The sequence below is a fragment of the Charadrius vociferus genome, unplaced genomic scaffold (genome assembly GCF_000708025.1).
Source record: "Charadrius vociferus isolate BGI_N301 unplaced genomic scaffold, ASM70802v2 scaffold373, whole genome shotgun sequence".
Lineage (NCBI taxonomy): Eukaryota > Metazoa > Chordata > Aves > Charadriiformes > Charadriidae > Charadrius > Charadrius vociferus.
This window is the reverse complement of record NW_009647681.1, coordinates 379147-391398: the sequence shown is the minus strand read 5'-3', so window position 1 is coordinate 391398 and position 12252 is coordinate 379147. Positions and strand designations below refer to the sequence as shown.

Here is a 12252-nt window from a genome sequence, read left to right as displayed (position 1 = left end):
TTACAGCGCACCCCCCAGAGACTGGCCTGGCCGCAGGAAACAGGGCAGCCGACCGCAGTGCTCGTGCCCTGCCAGAGGCTCCCAGTGGCTCCCGGCCTCGGCACACCCTTCCATGCAGTGGCGGGCTGGAGGCAGGGCACGGGGGCACATCGTCCCCCTGGAACGAGCAGGAGCCTGTCGGCAGAAGGCCACAGCTCAGAGCACGTCGTTCTGTGCAGGGTCTGCAAAGGGACCCACGAGAAACGGGTCTCGTGGCCGTGGCAGGGGACAGTCCCTTCCCACGCCTCTCCCATGCTCTGCTCCAGCATCTGACACAGCACGGGAGTCGGTCCTGGGCCTGATTGCTCCCAGAGCTCAGCGGAGGAGGAAAGCTCCTGCACCCACGGGCAGAAAACAGCCAGCCTTTGGCTGCGGTGTTGGCACTGCCAGCGCCAGGAAATCAGCGGGGTTGCTACGGGCACCTCTGGTACACACAGGCTGCCTGGCTGATAAGTGCTGGAGTGGGGACAGGCTCCGTCCAGGCTCCTGGCCGCACCCTGCAAAGCAGAGCTGCTGCTCTTTGCTCTCCTCCTGCTTCGCCTGGCAGGGGCTGGGCCCCAGGCTGGCGGTGTTCAGAGTGAGGTGCCCCTGGTCATTCTGTGAGTGCTGTGAAGAGCAGTTATCCATTCAGGAGCTTTGATCCGATGCAGAACTGGACACCTTTCTGGGGCCCAGAAAGAGTCCAGCAAGATTGTAGATGACAAAGCTGCGCTGAGCAAAGAAGCAAGTGCGTTGCAGCTACTGTCCGGCTGCCGCTGCTCGTGGCTCCACAGGCACAGGCATGTCAGGCTGCCAGGGTGGGGATCAGCTTCTGCCAGAACGAGATCCTGCGTTAATGCTCAGCCACCTTGAAGCCTGTCTGGTTCCACAGGCATAGGAGCGCTTGGGAGCCATTGCCCTGCCTGGGAGGCTCTGCAGTGACGCTGTCTGCTGAAAGGGCCAGACCTGCATTGGGGCAGTTCCTGCCAGAAAGCCCTCACCTGACACGCTGGCAGAGGCAGGCTTAGCCAGCGGCCGAGGGGAAGTGGCATGTCCCGCTGCCAGCAGGTTTCTGGGGTTCGCGGCAGCGAGCCGTCCTACCACGTCAGCAAAGGCAGTGGGGCCCGGTGCAGTGCTGGGGCACCAGTACCTGTGCTCGGCAGTTCTGGCATGGCTGGCTATGCTCACTGACGCCTTGCAGGTGCTGCAGCTCTCGTGGTCTCGTTTTCAGTGCTGGTCGGGGATCCTGCCACTGCTGAGCACAGTGTCCTTGTGCCACCCCATGAACAGAGCACAATTCTCTTTTCTTTAAATATCCCTGCGTGGCAAGTGTCTGCCAGAGGAAAGCCGCATGGATAGGGCACCCCCTACCCTCCATGGCAGCAGCGTGTCTCCCCTGATGTCTTGCTCCCTGCTGGGACTGTCAGCTGGGGCAGTGTGTCACTTGACTTCTGTACCTACCAGCTGCCGGCACTGCAGGGCCAGGCCCACAACCGGGGCTCTCCGGCCCTGCAAGATGTTAATTCACAAGTTCTTCCACTCCCCTCGGCCTCAATTCTCCCAGGCTGCCGTTTGACAGGCAGGTAAAAGCTGCCATGCTCGCAGAGCTGCAGTTTTGCTGCTTCGAGGCAGCTGCTGTGCCAGACTGAGCTGCTGCAGCCGAACAGCTGCCTGACCAGAAAAGCAGCCTGGACCACTCTTGCGCAAGCTCTGACCAAAGTTTAGGAGGTGCATCTCCCGGAAGGGGCTGAGGCTTTTGCTTGGAAGTCACAAGTAGTGAGAATCATCCAGGTCAGCCCGTGAGTGGAGCCACGCGTCCCTTGGGCTGCTCACACTGGTGTGGGTTCAGCTGCCAGGCAGGAGAGCCCAGCCTGGGTAATGGTGGCAGCGACTGCGTTCTGGAGGAATCACAGACAGTGAATCACCACTGTAACCCCTCTATCCCTGCAGTTTACAGCAGGTCGCAGTCATCCTGCATACCCCTCTTCAGGCACCCCGCAATCACAGGGACTATCTAACAGAAACACCAACGTCCAGAGTTGGGAAAGACTTGCCAAAGAGCTGGAGGTTGCATCAGACAGGATATCGCCCTGACACTAACTGCCCACAAAGCGGCTGTTGGGGGCCAGCACAAGGAGGGCCTTTGTTCACTTTATCAGCACATCTGGACTCGCTCTAACTGACATGACAGAGGGTGATGCCTGCCCCGAGCTCCTGCTCTTGCGCTGCTTTTCACGTCCCCGTGCCACAGGGAGGGCCGCAGGGCACATGGTCGGACACAGCTCACAGCGGGCGGCAGCACCAGTGAAGCACGCCTTCGGGAGCGGGCTCCAGCCACACGCCCGCTCCTCACCGGGGCAGGTGGGCGGCTCCCGCCCGGCGGTGGGTGCTTCATTTCAGCCCTTGCACTTCCTTGAAGTTTCCCAGTTGTGTCATTTCCTTTAGCTGTGGCATATGGGAAGTGTGGCAGCTTTCCTGGGACGAAGAAGAAAGGGGACATGTGCTCTTAGCTTAGCAGGTTCTCTCCTGTACTCAGTTCTCAGTTACCATCACGAGTCTTTTAGACCAGGAGCAGGGCCGAGCCATCTCCTCTACAGCTTCTCTAGCACTGTAGATTCTGTAAAGAGCTTTTCCCGGCTACAGTTTTCTTATCCTTAACCCAAACATGCCACACGCTCTGTAAACATGCGCATGCTCCTATCACACATCGCCTCTCCTGAATTCTGTTCTTTCTCCCATCACCTCCCTCATGCCTCTGACTGCACAGGAATTTCACTTCGTGCTTGCAGCTGGAGCAGGCACAGCACAGGCAGGCCAAGGCCCAGAACACACCTGCTTCTCCACTGGCAGGAGACCACCTCCACTTTACTACCTCAGAGACCCACCGTTTTCCCTTCCCCATACCATCCTCATCCCTCACACTGCAGCCACACAGGACAGAGTTGAGCAGCAAGGGAGAGATCTTGAAGACAAACACTCCAGTAGGGGCCTTTTGCCTCTTCTCCCCTGGCGAGGACTGATCTGTGCCAGATCCCATTTCACAACTCGGCAAGCCCAGGGATTCTGGTCTTCTCCCACCCCTGGTGTTTGCAGAAATCCCCCGTGAAACAGAAATTCTGCCACTTCCCAACAAAGACCCAGAACCAGGAAGTTCCAGAACAGAACCAGAATGGACAGCAGGCAGTCAGTTCAAAGATTTTATTTAACTGTCATAAAAGGAGAAGCAGACGATGATTCCAAACCTGTTAACCCGGGTCTAGGATTTACAGACAATACGCACCAAATCAAATTAACAAAAATCTCTCTAGGGGCAGGGCAAGGGAGAGTTAGAGGCAAAGACGTAGCTACGAGAAAGCCACATGTACTTGGTCCCAGTTCTAATACGACCTCAACGTGGTAGGATCCAAATAAGAGGGCTGTGGAGGTGGAAGGTGCCTGCCCAGCCCTAAGGGGTTCACGGGCCCCAGAGGGCTCCTTCGCCCCGAGCGCCGTGTCAGTGCAGCCTCGGGTGGCAGGCTGGCGTGCTGCAGGGGTCTGCTACGGGCACAGGGGCAGTCGAGTGTCAAGGCAATAAATACTGACAGGCCAGGCACAGATTTAAAAGGCAGAACAGATACATAAGGCATTAACCGCTTCTGAATACTTGTCCATTGCAAGCTCTTTGTTGATCGCATCAGGAGAGCAGCTGCAGAAACAGACTAGTCCATCCTCAGCCCAAAACAGCCAGGAGGGCAGGTGCTGTCCTGGAATTTCAGTGCTTTGCAGCTACCTTGGCTGCAATGAGAAGTGTGAGGTGATGGCAACACTGGTGACTCCTGCACCCACCTGCCTGGAAACCCCCTCTATGCCTCGGAGGCGCTGAGGCTGCCAGAGAGTTCAGAGCTCTACGCAAACAGGGCCAGGGGCCCTGCCAGGCCAGCTCTTGGGGCAGCGGGAGGGGTGGCCAGGTGTCACCCAGGCTGTCACACCACCCTCTGGAGATGTCCCGTCTTGGGTGAAGAACGGACCAGCAGCAAAGCGGGAAGTTGTGAATCTTTCCTAATAACCCATGAGGGGCGTGACCAAGAGGAGTGCCATGCCAACAAACGGGGGAGGGTGGGTGGCGTTTAAAAAGTGTAACAGGGGCAGGGCCCCCTCCCTAGAGGATACGTGTTACACATTAAGGCATCATGGTTACAGGGAACATCCACAAATGAAGCTGCCAGTGTTCCCAGGACACTGACTGGGTGGAAGGGACAGGTCGGACATGATTTTAGCCAACAAACAGATTCAATAGCTGCCTGGCATCAAAGTTCTTCAGCTACTTGGAGGCAGTAGCTACCCTGAGCTGTGCACAGGAAAGCCAAGCACAGGATCCTACACAGAGCATAGGAGTCTCTCCCCTTCAGCACCTACCCGAATAGAGGAAGGTGAGAAGCAGCAAAGGGCCTGGCGAGGGAGCAAGTGCTCCCACCTCTGCGCTGGGACAGCACGGCCCTGGGACGGGCAGCTGGAGATCAGATGCAGACAGCACGGTTTGGTCAATGCACTCAGCGATTCTCTGGGGAGGGGGCACGTTACAAAACTGAGCTCTCTGGTCAAATTATAACAGGGGGTGAAAGGTAAAAGGGTTCCAATGTCAGCACTTTGGTACGGGGGGGATTTCTACGGTAGCCACTGTCTGATTCACGCTCTCTGGGGTTTGGCCTCGGGAAGGGCTAGTCCTTCCAATCCTTCTTGATGGTCAGGTTCCACTCCCAGGACAGGTGGTCAGTCTTATCATCATCTGTGAACTTGGATTTGATGTTGTAGCTGCCCCGGGCCAGCATGCCCTTAGGGGCTTCTTCCATGGGGGTCAGAAACTCATACTCCTCTGCTCGGGGGCCATAGCTCCCAACCATGTATTCGGTCTTGTCAACTAGAAGGAGAAAAAGAGGTGTGTGGAGGCTGTTTAAGAGCCTCGCCTGCATTTGGGGCAAGGCTAAAGCAAATGAAAGGTCTGTTACTGCTACAATCCACAGCAGAGCTGTGAGAATGAGAACGTCACCCACACTAACAGCTCTGTTCACTCCAGGAACGGGTCCTCCTGCAGGGAGCGTCCCCCCCAGCACTAGCACTGCTGTCAGCAGTGACCTGTTCACTGCCACAGTCCAGCAGGGATTACACACCAAGCCCTGAGGATCTGCCACCCTACAGCAGACCCAGAAGCCTTCACACATTGCCACGGGCTCAGTGGCACAGAGATGACTGAAGACTGTCTCCTCCCATTATGACCTGTGGGGCACCAGCGGGCGAGCCCCCATCACCACAGTGGGAAGAGCAGAAAGCCCTCACACAAAGCAGTACCCGAGCCACAGAGAAGTACTTACTTTTCACCCCTTTCCGGAACGTGTGCTGAATATACTTCAACCCTGACACAATCTCCCTGTTAACCTGCAGAGAGACAAGCAAGGAATGTAGAAGACATCTCCAAGACACACTGCCCACCCAACCCACAGGAGGAGAGAGTTTCCTCCACCACACCACTTTTCGGGGCTCAGGCACTCCCTGTGCAGGGATTGCAGCAGTCCAGTGTTCCACTTGTTCTTCAGTTTTCAAATCTGAACTCTTACCCTAAAGGAGATTTTTATCCGATATTCCACACCCTCCTTCAGGACAAATGCTTGCTTCTTGTAGCTCTCCAGGTCACCTACAAAGAAGGGAGAGGGTTGCTCAGAGTCCTGTTGTATTGTGCTCTGGGGTGAATTTAAGTTGCGAGAGGTGATCAGGACAGTATCTGTGGTAGCAGGGGTGACCATTACTGCCTGGAGAGCACACAGTTCATCCACTACATTTTTGCATGACAGGAGCATCCTTGCTGTGCTGCCCACACTACCTGAGGTGGGCAGGCGATGCCCTGTGAAAGGACACTGCAGCACAGCAAGGCAGTTAATTCAAGAATGTTCCTCTGTAGACATTTGCTCCGAGGCTGTCACCATCTCAAAGCTGCCTTTAGTGTCGCAGCACAGGCTGGAGGACAGCTGGCTCCCCCACCCGGCAGTTCACACCACCTCTACAAAACGAGGGCTGGCAACAGAGAGGAAGCAGAAAGGCCTTCCGCTGTGACAGGGGACACAGCCACAGGCTCAGAGCACAGAACCCTCTGGTGGCCCGAGCACCTTACTCTGCATCCAGCACAGGGGCATTTCTGACAAGGGAGCGCTTGCCCACCACACCAGCAGTGCTCCTGTGGCGCCTTTGGCCAGGCTGCACACCAAGCCAGCTTTGACCTGGGAGAAGGGCTGGAATTCTTCCCCAGCTCACCTGTCAAGTCCAGCTCCAGAGGGCCAGGAGCAGTGGTGCAGACCAAAGTCAGTTTGGTCACCACCACATTTGGAGCATTGGGATCTAGAAGACAAGCGAAAAGGCTGTTAAACACCCATCCCTGATACCAACCAACACAACTTCTTTTCCTTCCAGGGCACTTCTTGAAAGAGCAAGAAAACCAGTGAGAACGACACCCCCCCAGTGACGGGTGTCTGGGCTCCCTGCTGTGTCAGGCCCAGCCCACAGACTCCCCAAGAGCATCCCCCTCTAAAGGCAGAGTGCCGCCCCTCAGTCCCTCTGCCTTATTCCAAGGGCCAGAGATCAGCAGGGGCGGGTGTGCAGATGCATCCCTTTATGCTTCTGGCTGTGCTCCTGCCAAGGCGCAAAGAGCTGGGAGGAGAACAGCTCCTGGGCGGGAGCGGGGATGAGGCCAGAGGTGACTGATGGAGCTCTGGCTTGAGCGAGGCATAGCCACATCCCAGGGCTCACCTGCAGTCACAGTGACGGCACCAAGCAGTGCCTCCTTGTACTTGCGCAGGCTCTCATCATCCTTGTCCAGCTCCTGGATCTCCTGGATGCTCTTCTGGGCAGGTGGCTTATAGTTGACAGAGTGTTCATCCTCCTCATTTTCAGCTGCAATCTGGGCCAGCTGCTCTGCCGTCGGCTCCTGCTCTGCCATCCTCACACACGCGAATTACTCTGAAGCAGGGAGGAGAAGTGTAACTGCACCTGACCCCTCCACCTCACGGGCTCCTTCCCAGCAGTACAGCCCACCAGCACCAACCAGGCTTCCCCAGAACTGCTCTGCCATGACTCCACAGGCTCCCTCTCTCACTTGGGCCCTTCATGGGCTGTGCCCACAGGGCCTTCAGGGGACACAACCCTGCCAGGGGCCCATACCCTGCCGCCCCTGCAGACTGCTCCAGTAGGCCAGGTCTCGTATTAAGTCCATGGAGGCCCACACAAGAGGGTAGGAAAAATTCAGCCTCGGTGCTTTACTCATGAGCTGGAATAGGTAAATACCCCAAGCCACAAAGAAAACACTCTCCTCCACAAGATCAACTGGGTCAGGCTTTTACTCATAATAAACCTGAATCCAGAATAAATCCGAACCCAGAATAAACCCAGTTCAGTTCTGCTCTCTGCAACACACGACTCCAGCTAAGAATAAGCCTCTGCTCCGCCACTGGCACAAATGCCAGGAGCCTCTGCTGCAATCTGCAGCTCACAGTTTGTAACTCAATCAGATCAATCCGCTGGGTGCCTCGGAGGAGTGGAACGAGACATCTGGCTCAGCTGATCTCACGCTCGGTCCCTTTCAAAGATCTGTGTCACACACGGCCAGTGAAATAGATAATGGATTAAAAACACGTGCAGAGCTTGGCTCGGCTGTCCAGGGCTCTAACCAGAAAACACCCAGCTGCACACTGAGGGCTGGTTAAAGGTGATGGCAACACCCTGTTAAAAAACTCAGTAAAAGCCAATGACATCCTCAGTAATTCCTGATGCTCCACAGGGCGCACTGTCCTAAGGGTCATCCTATGGCAAATATCAACTTGGACACTCTAAAGACTCAAAAAGCGCTTTCAGTGACAGCTTTTGAAGGGCTTTTTGTACAAGCAAAATCTTTCACAAATAATCTGCTGATGGATCCAGGTGTTTCTGTCATTGTCTGTCATTCCCATATCCTGTTCAATATTCCCGCCTGGAGCTCTGTGTTAGCACACACAACTCGCAACAGACTGTGGAACTGCATTCACTGCTCTGGCATCTAGTTTTGAAATAAATCAAGAACTACAACATTTGCTACAAATACAACAAACGCACATAACGTATGTAAATAGAGGCTTAATTATGATCTACAGGCACCTAAAGCTTCTCATACAGGTTACACTAAATAAGCTAACCATCATCCATTCTTTTCGTCTTTGAGCTAGCTGACATAGTATCACACAGTTCAATTATTCCATTTCAACCCAATGTGCCACCCAGAGGGGGAAAGATAAAGCACAGCGCTGACATGAGTCACACACAGTTTACAGAGCACATTTTATAGTGATGCAAGGCAAGTTCTGCAGATGCTGGAGCCAGTCTGACTCCACGTCTTGTTCGAGCCTGGCAATGGCCGTAACAGCAGAACACTGGAGGTGCCACCTGGGCTCCACTAATCTTTTTAGCCATAAATATTATGAATGTTTTGTTGGGGAACAGGGCAAAGGAGACAGATTAAACACAGAAAGTGAAATTTTGCACATCTCTGCCAGAAAAGAAGACTACAGCAGACCCATCAGCCAGTACGCAGAGGAGAGAGAAAAGGAAAGTGGGAGGTGACCAGCCCTCCTGCTGCAATTCTCAGGAGTGGAGCCGGTGCTGAGACGGACCTGCAGCCAGGTCCCCGCTGGGGACCTGCTCCTTGCCCACTGTCAATCCTGAGAAGAGACGTTCTGCTGACTTGTCCTGGGCTGGCCGTGCTTCCCCAGAGAGGCTGGCACAGTTCGCGGGGTGTCCTGGGGTAGGATACTTGCGATGGATGCAACTGGTGTTTCTGGGTATTAAAGCCTGACTAAGATTTATCACCAGACAAAGGTGGGGAGACGATGTTACACTCTGGGGTTATCACAAGGGCTTTGGCACTGTGTGGCACAAGCATGTCTGCATAGGGGAGTTTTGCCCATTGTACCTTTGCACTTACAACTCCCAGCAACCACTGGTACTGACCCCTACGCTTTACAACAAACAGCTGGCCCTTCTGCATGGCATTCTCCAATATCCTGGCACTGATAACCAACCTGCAGATGTAACAGACAGCACAACAATTTCCTCCCACACATCACCAGCACTCAATCTTCATGAGCACCATTGGGGTAACCCTTCTCACAAACAGATATTTAGCAACAACCACGTCATACAGGGCATGGGGAAAAAAAAAAACACACCAAAAAACCCACAAAAAAACCCCCAAACAAACAAACAAACAAACAAAAAAAAAAACCAAAAAAAAACCCCAAACAAAAAGACCCCACAACCCAAAAAAAAAAAAAAATCCAAATCCCCAGCTCTTTGGTTGTGTTCCTATGCCTCTACCCTTAATCCTGTGATCCAGAGCTAAGGAAACAATCATGCACACCACCAAATGGATTTATCAAGAACCACCCCAGTCCTCACAGGACCTCTAAAACAACGGAAGCAACCAGAGACAGAAGACAGCTCTTCAGACCAACACAAAGCACTGTTCCACCTGCAGCTCAGGCCAGGGTTCAGCTCTCTGAGGAAGCCCTGGAGAAATATCACTTCACCTCTTCCAACAGGCTTCCCCAGGAGCAGCAGTCAGAAGAACAACTCCGACCAGGCTGCATCAAAGCCTGTAGCATTCCTGAGAGCAGCAGGCTCCTGCGCCCTTGCTGGACATGAGGGTCGAGAGGCACCCTGCGACGCAGCCCCTGCCGCACAGAGCGCTGCGTCTCATCACCATGGGTCACAGCGTCTCGGCTGCTTCTCCAAACACGCAGCCAGAGAGGAAGGAGATTCCCAATCACACCGAAACTTTTTTGAGGGCCTCAACCTTGCCCTACAGGCCTCTCAGACAAAGCATTTATTACAGCTCAGGATTAGTAAACCTGAGCCTTTCCAGGTGCGTGAAAGACTGAGCCTTTCCAGGTGCGTGAAAGACCAGCCATCATGCTGCTGGATAAAGTGAAGCCAAGGGACTCAGTCACATGTGAACTGCCAGGACAGAGAACTGCACTCGCATATCCCACCTGTGCCGTGTTGAGACCTCCAGCAAGCACGCGCTGACATGCAGAGGAGAGAGGACCTGCAACACAGTCCTTCAAAGCGAAAGCCTTCCCGCTAGGCTGCTGACCTGCAGCCGGGCACAGGTGCTTTACAGGAGCTTAACACCTCAGACCTCAGGCATTGCTCAGAGGCGTTGGGAAGGGAATTCCTTCTCAGCTCCTTTTGACTCTCAGGAGATGCTCGGGTGCCCTGCTCAGCACCTCTGCATGGCAGTCCTCTGGTTCTTAAGACTCAGCCACAGAACACTTGAGCTGGTGCCTCCGCAGCTCCTGGGAGGCTGGCTGCCCTGCAAAACGGCACAGACTCACTGTGGACTCTGCCACGGCCAGCAGAGAAGGAGACTCCCAGCCTGCAAGCAAATTACAGGAGAGGGCTCCTTGGCCATGCAGACACATCCAGGGAAACAGGCCTGGAGGCTTCTCAGATCCTTGCTGATCAAAGAAGCCTGAAGAAGACAGCAGCAGGCTGAATCACTTCCCGCCTGGGAATTTGCACTAAGCTGCCTTCGCTGCTTCCTCAAGTCAGAGCTTCTCCTGGATTCTCAGCATTTTTCAAGCAGGACCGAGAGGCTCGCAGCAATGAATGCAAGAGCCCCACCTTCTGCCAGACAGAAAAACTGCTAGGAACATAACCCAGTTTGTTTTCAGGCAGACAGTGGTAAACAGCAACTTCTTCCTACCCCAGGATCAACATCCCACGGCACCAGTGAAACCAGGGTTAGTCAGAGTCTCTTCAGATGAGCTAATTGGCTTCGGATGTCCGTTAGGACACAGTGCAGCCGTGGACACGCAGCAGTGCCAATTCGAGCAGTCTCCACCCTTCCTTCTTCCCCCGGGGCGCAAGGGAAAGCTTGTGCACCCACACAGCAAACTCGGAATTTGATCCAGTTAATAAGGATTTCTGCAGGGCTATTTTTCAGCCAGATCAGTTCACTGCTCCGGCTCACTATGCAGCTACAAATGCTGCTACACTGCGAAGACAGGAAGCCAGAACTGGCTCAGGCTGCGCTGCTACTCCACATGCACAACGGCAGCTTGAGAGGCTGGATCAGAACTAAAGTGGGCTCGGATGGTTCCCAGGGCAGTGGCAGGGGAGGGAGACAGGACATATCAGCAGCAAAGGAGGAACTTTGTTGACAGCACTGCCCTCTGACACCGCCGGGAATTTGGGTGCCACTGCACCACCCGCTTTGTAATAGCATCTGAGAACTCTCACTCGCCTGATCCCCCCACTGGCTCACAGCTCTGGGGATGAAGCATTCCAGAAACAGTCTGCTGCCTTTCAGGGATTCGGCTGTTTGGAAATGTAATTTTTTTTTTTTTTCGGCTTGTATCATAACCCTGGACTGCAGTTCACCTACAAGGCGTTAACCGTCAAGAGCAAAACCAAAGGCATGAGCAGAAGGTTCCACATGCTCACAACTTCAGAAGTTTAAAAAACTCTTGCAGTCCCACACCCACGATGCAAACAAGCTGCGTGGGTAAACGGTCTGCAGCCTGTCTGCAGCCACCGATTGTACAGGGACCTTGGACACCACTGAGAGCATGACCCATCCGTACACATCGCCCCTTGTCCCAGTGCTGGAACACAACAAAACCATCTCTGCTCAGCAGTTACGGGGCAAGAATACCCACAGTGGAAGAACATTTGGAAAACCAGAGCAACAAAGCGCTCTGGACTAGACATGAAACCCTCAATGCAGCAATTGAGCTGCTTAGTGTGACTGGGAGTTCTTCTTGTCTGAAGGAAAGGAAGTTACAACTTTCAGACTTGTTGCAAAGAGCCTATGGAGCCAGGGGAGCCTTCGCCATCCTGCCGGCAGGGCTGTAAGGAGGGGGAGAACCACCACCTGCTCCAGGAACCAAACTACAGCCTTTGTGCACGGTGCCCCAGCTGCTTTAGCATGCACCGTGCCTACAGGATTAAGGGGGATCAAACAGGCTCTTTAATTACTCTAACATGGAAGGATATCGACCCCGAGGAAGTCGCTTCCAAGTTCCTCATTTCATAACTAGAAACCATTTATAGAAAATCTGTTTGACACACGCGAGCGCTTGGCCCCCCAAGGCCCTGCGAAGCGAGAAGGGCCCAGCGTTCCTCTGCGCCGCCCACGGGGAGGGCTCAGAGCGCCGGCTCCTCCGGGAGCAGAGCAGA

The 12252-nt window shown here is 54.3% G+C and overlaps 2 protein-coding genes across 4 annotated transcripts in view; both read right to left on the bottom strand.

Annotated features, from left to right (window-relative positions):
* Positions 1 to 3055, bottom strand: part of P4HB (prolyl 4-hydroxylase, beta polypeptide) — a 13142-nt gene extending 10087 nt beyond the window's left edge. The window contains exon 1 of the mRNA XM_009881288.1: positions 2923 to 3055. Coding sequence (XP_009879590.1) covers positions 2923 to 3055 — 133 coding nt within the window. The remainder of the gene's footprint in view (positions 1 to 2922) is intronic.
* A 146-nt stretch (positions 3056 to 3201) lies between these two features.
* Positions 3202 to 7029, bottom strand: ARHGDIA (Rho GDP dissociation inhibitor (GDI) alpha). Of its 3 annotated transcripts, XM_009881270.1 has the most exons (6): positions 6793 to 6982; positions 6208 to 6384; positions 5793 to 5797; positions 5610 to 5717; positions 5367 to 5430; positions 3202 to 4915 (listed from the first exon to the last, which is right to left on the bottom strand). In XM_009881270.1, the coding sequence occupies exons 1-6, from the start codon at positions 6980 to 6982 to the stop codon at positions 4716 to 4718; spliced, it is 744 nt and encodes a 247-aa protein (XP_009879572.1). In that variant the 3' UTR covers positions 3202 to 4715. The 3 variants fall into 3 exon arrangements, with proteins under 3 accessions (XP_009879572.1, XP_009879573.1, XP_009879574.1); XM_009881271.1 differs by lacking the exon at positions 5793 to 5797 and having other exon boundaries at positions 5610 to 5686; positions 6301 to 6384; positions 6793 to 7029; XM_009881272.1 differs by lacking the exon at positions 5793 to 5797 and having other exon boundaries at positions 3202 to 4783; positions 5610 to 5686; positions 6301 to 6384; positions 6793 to 7029.
* Positions 7030 to 12252: the final 5223 nt, after the last annotated feature.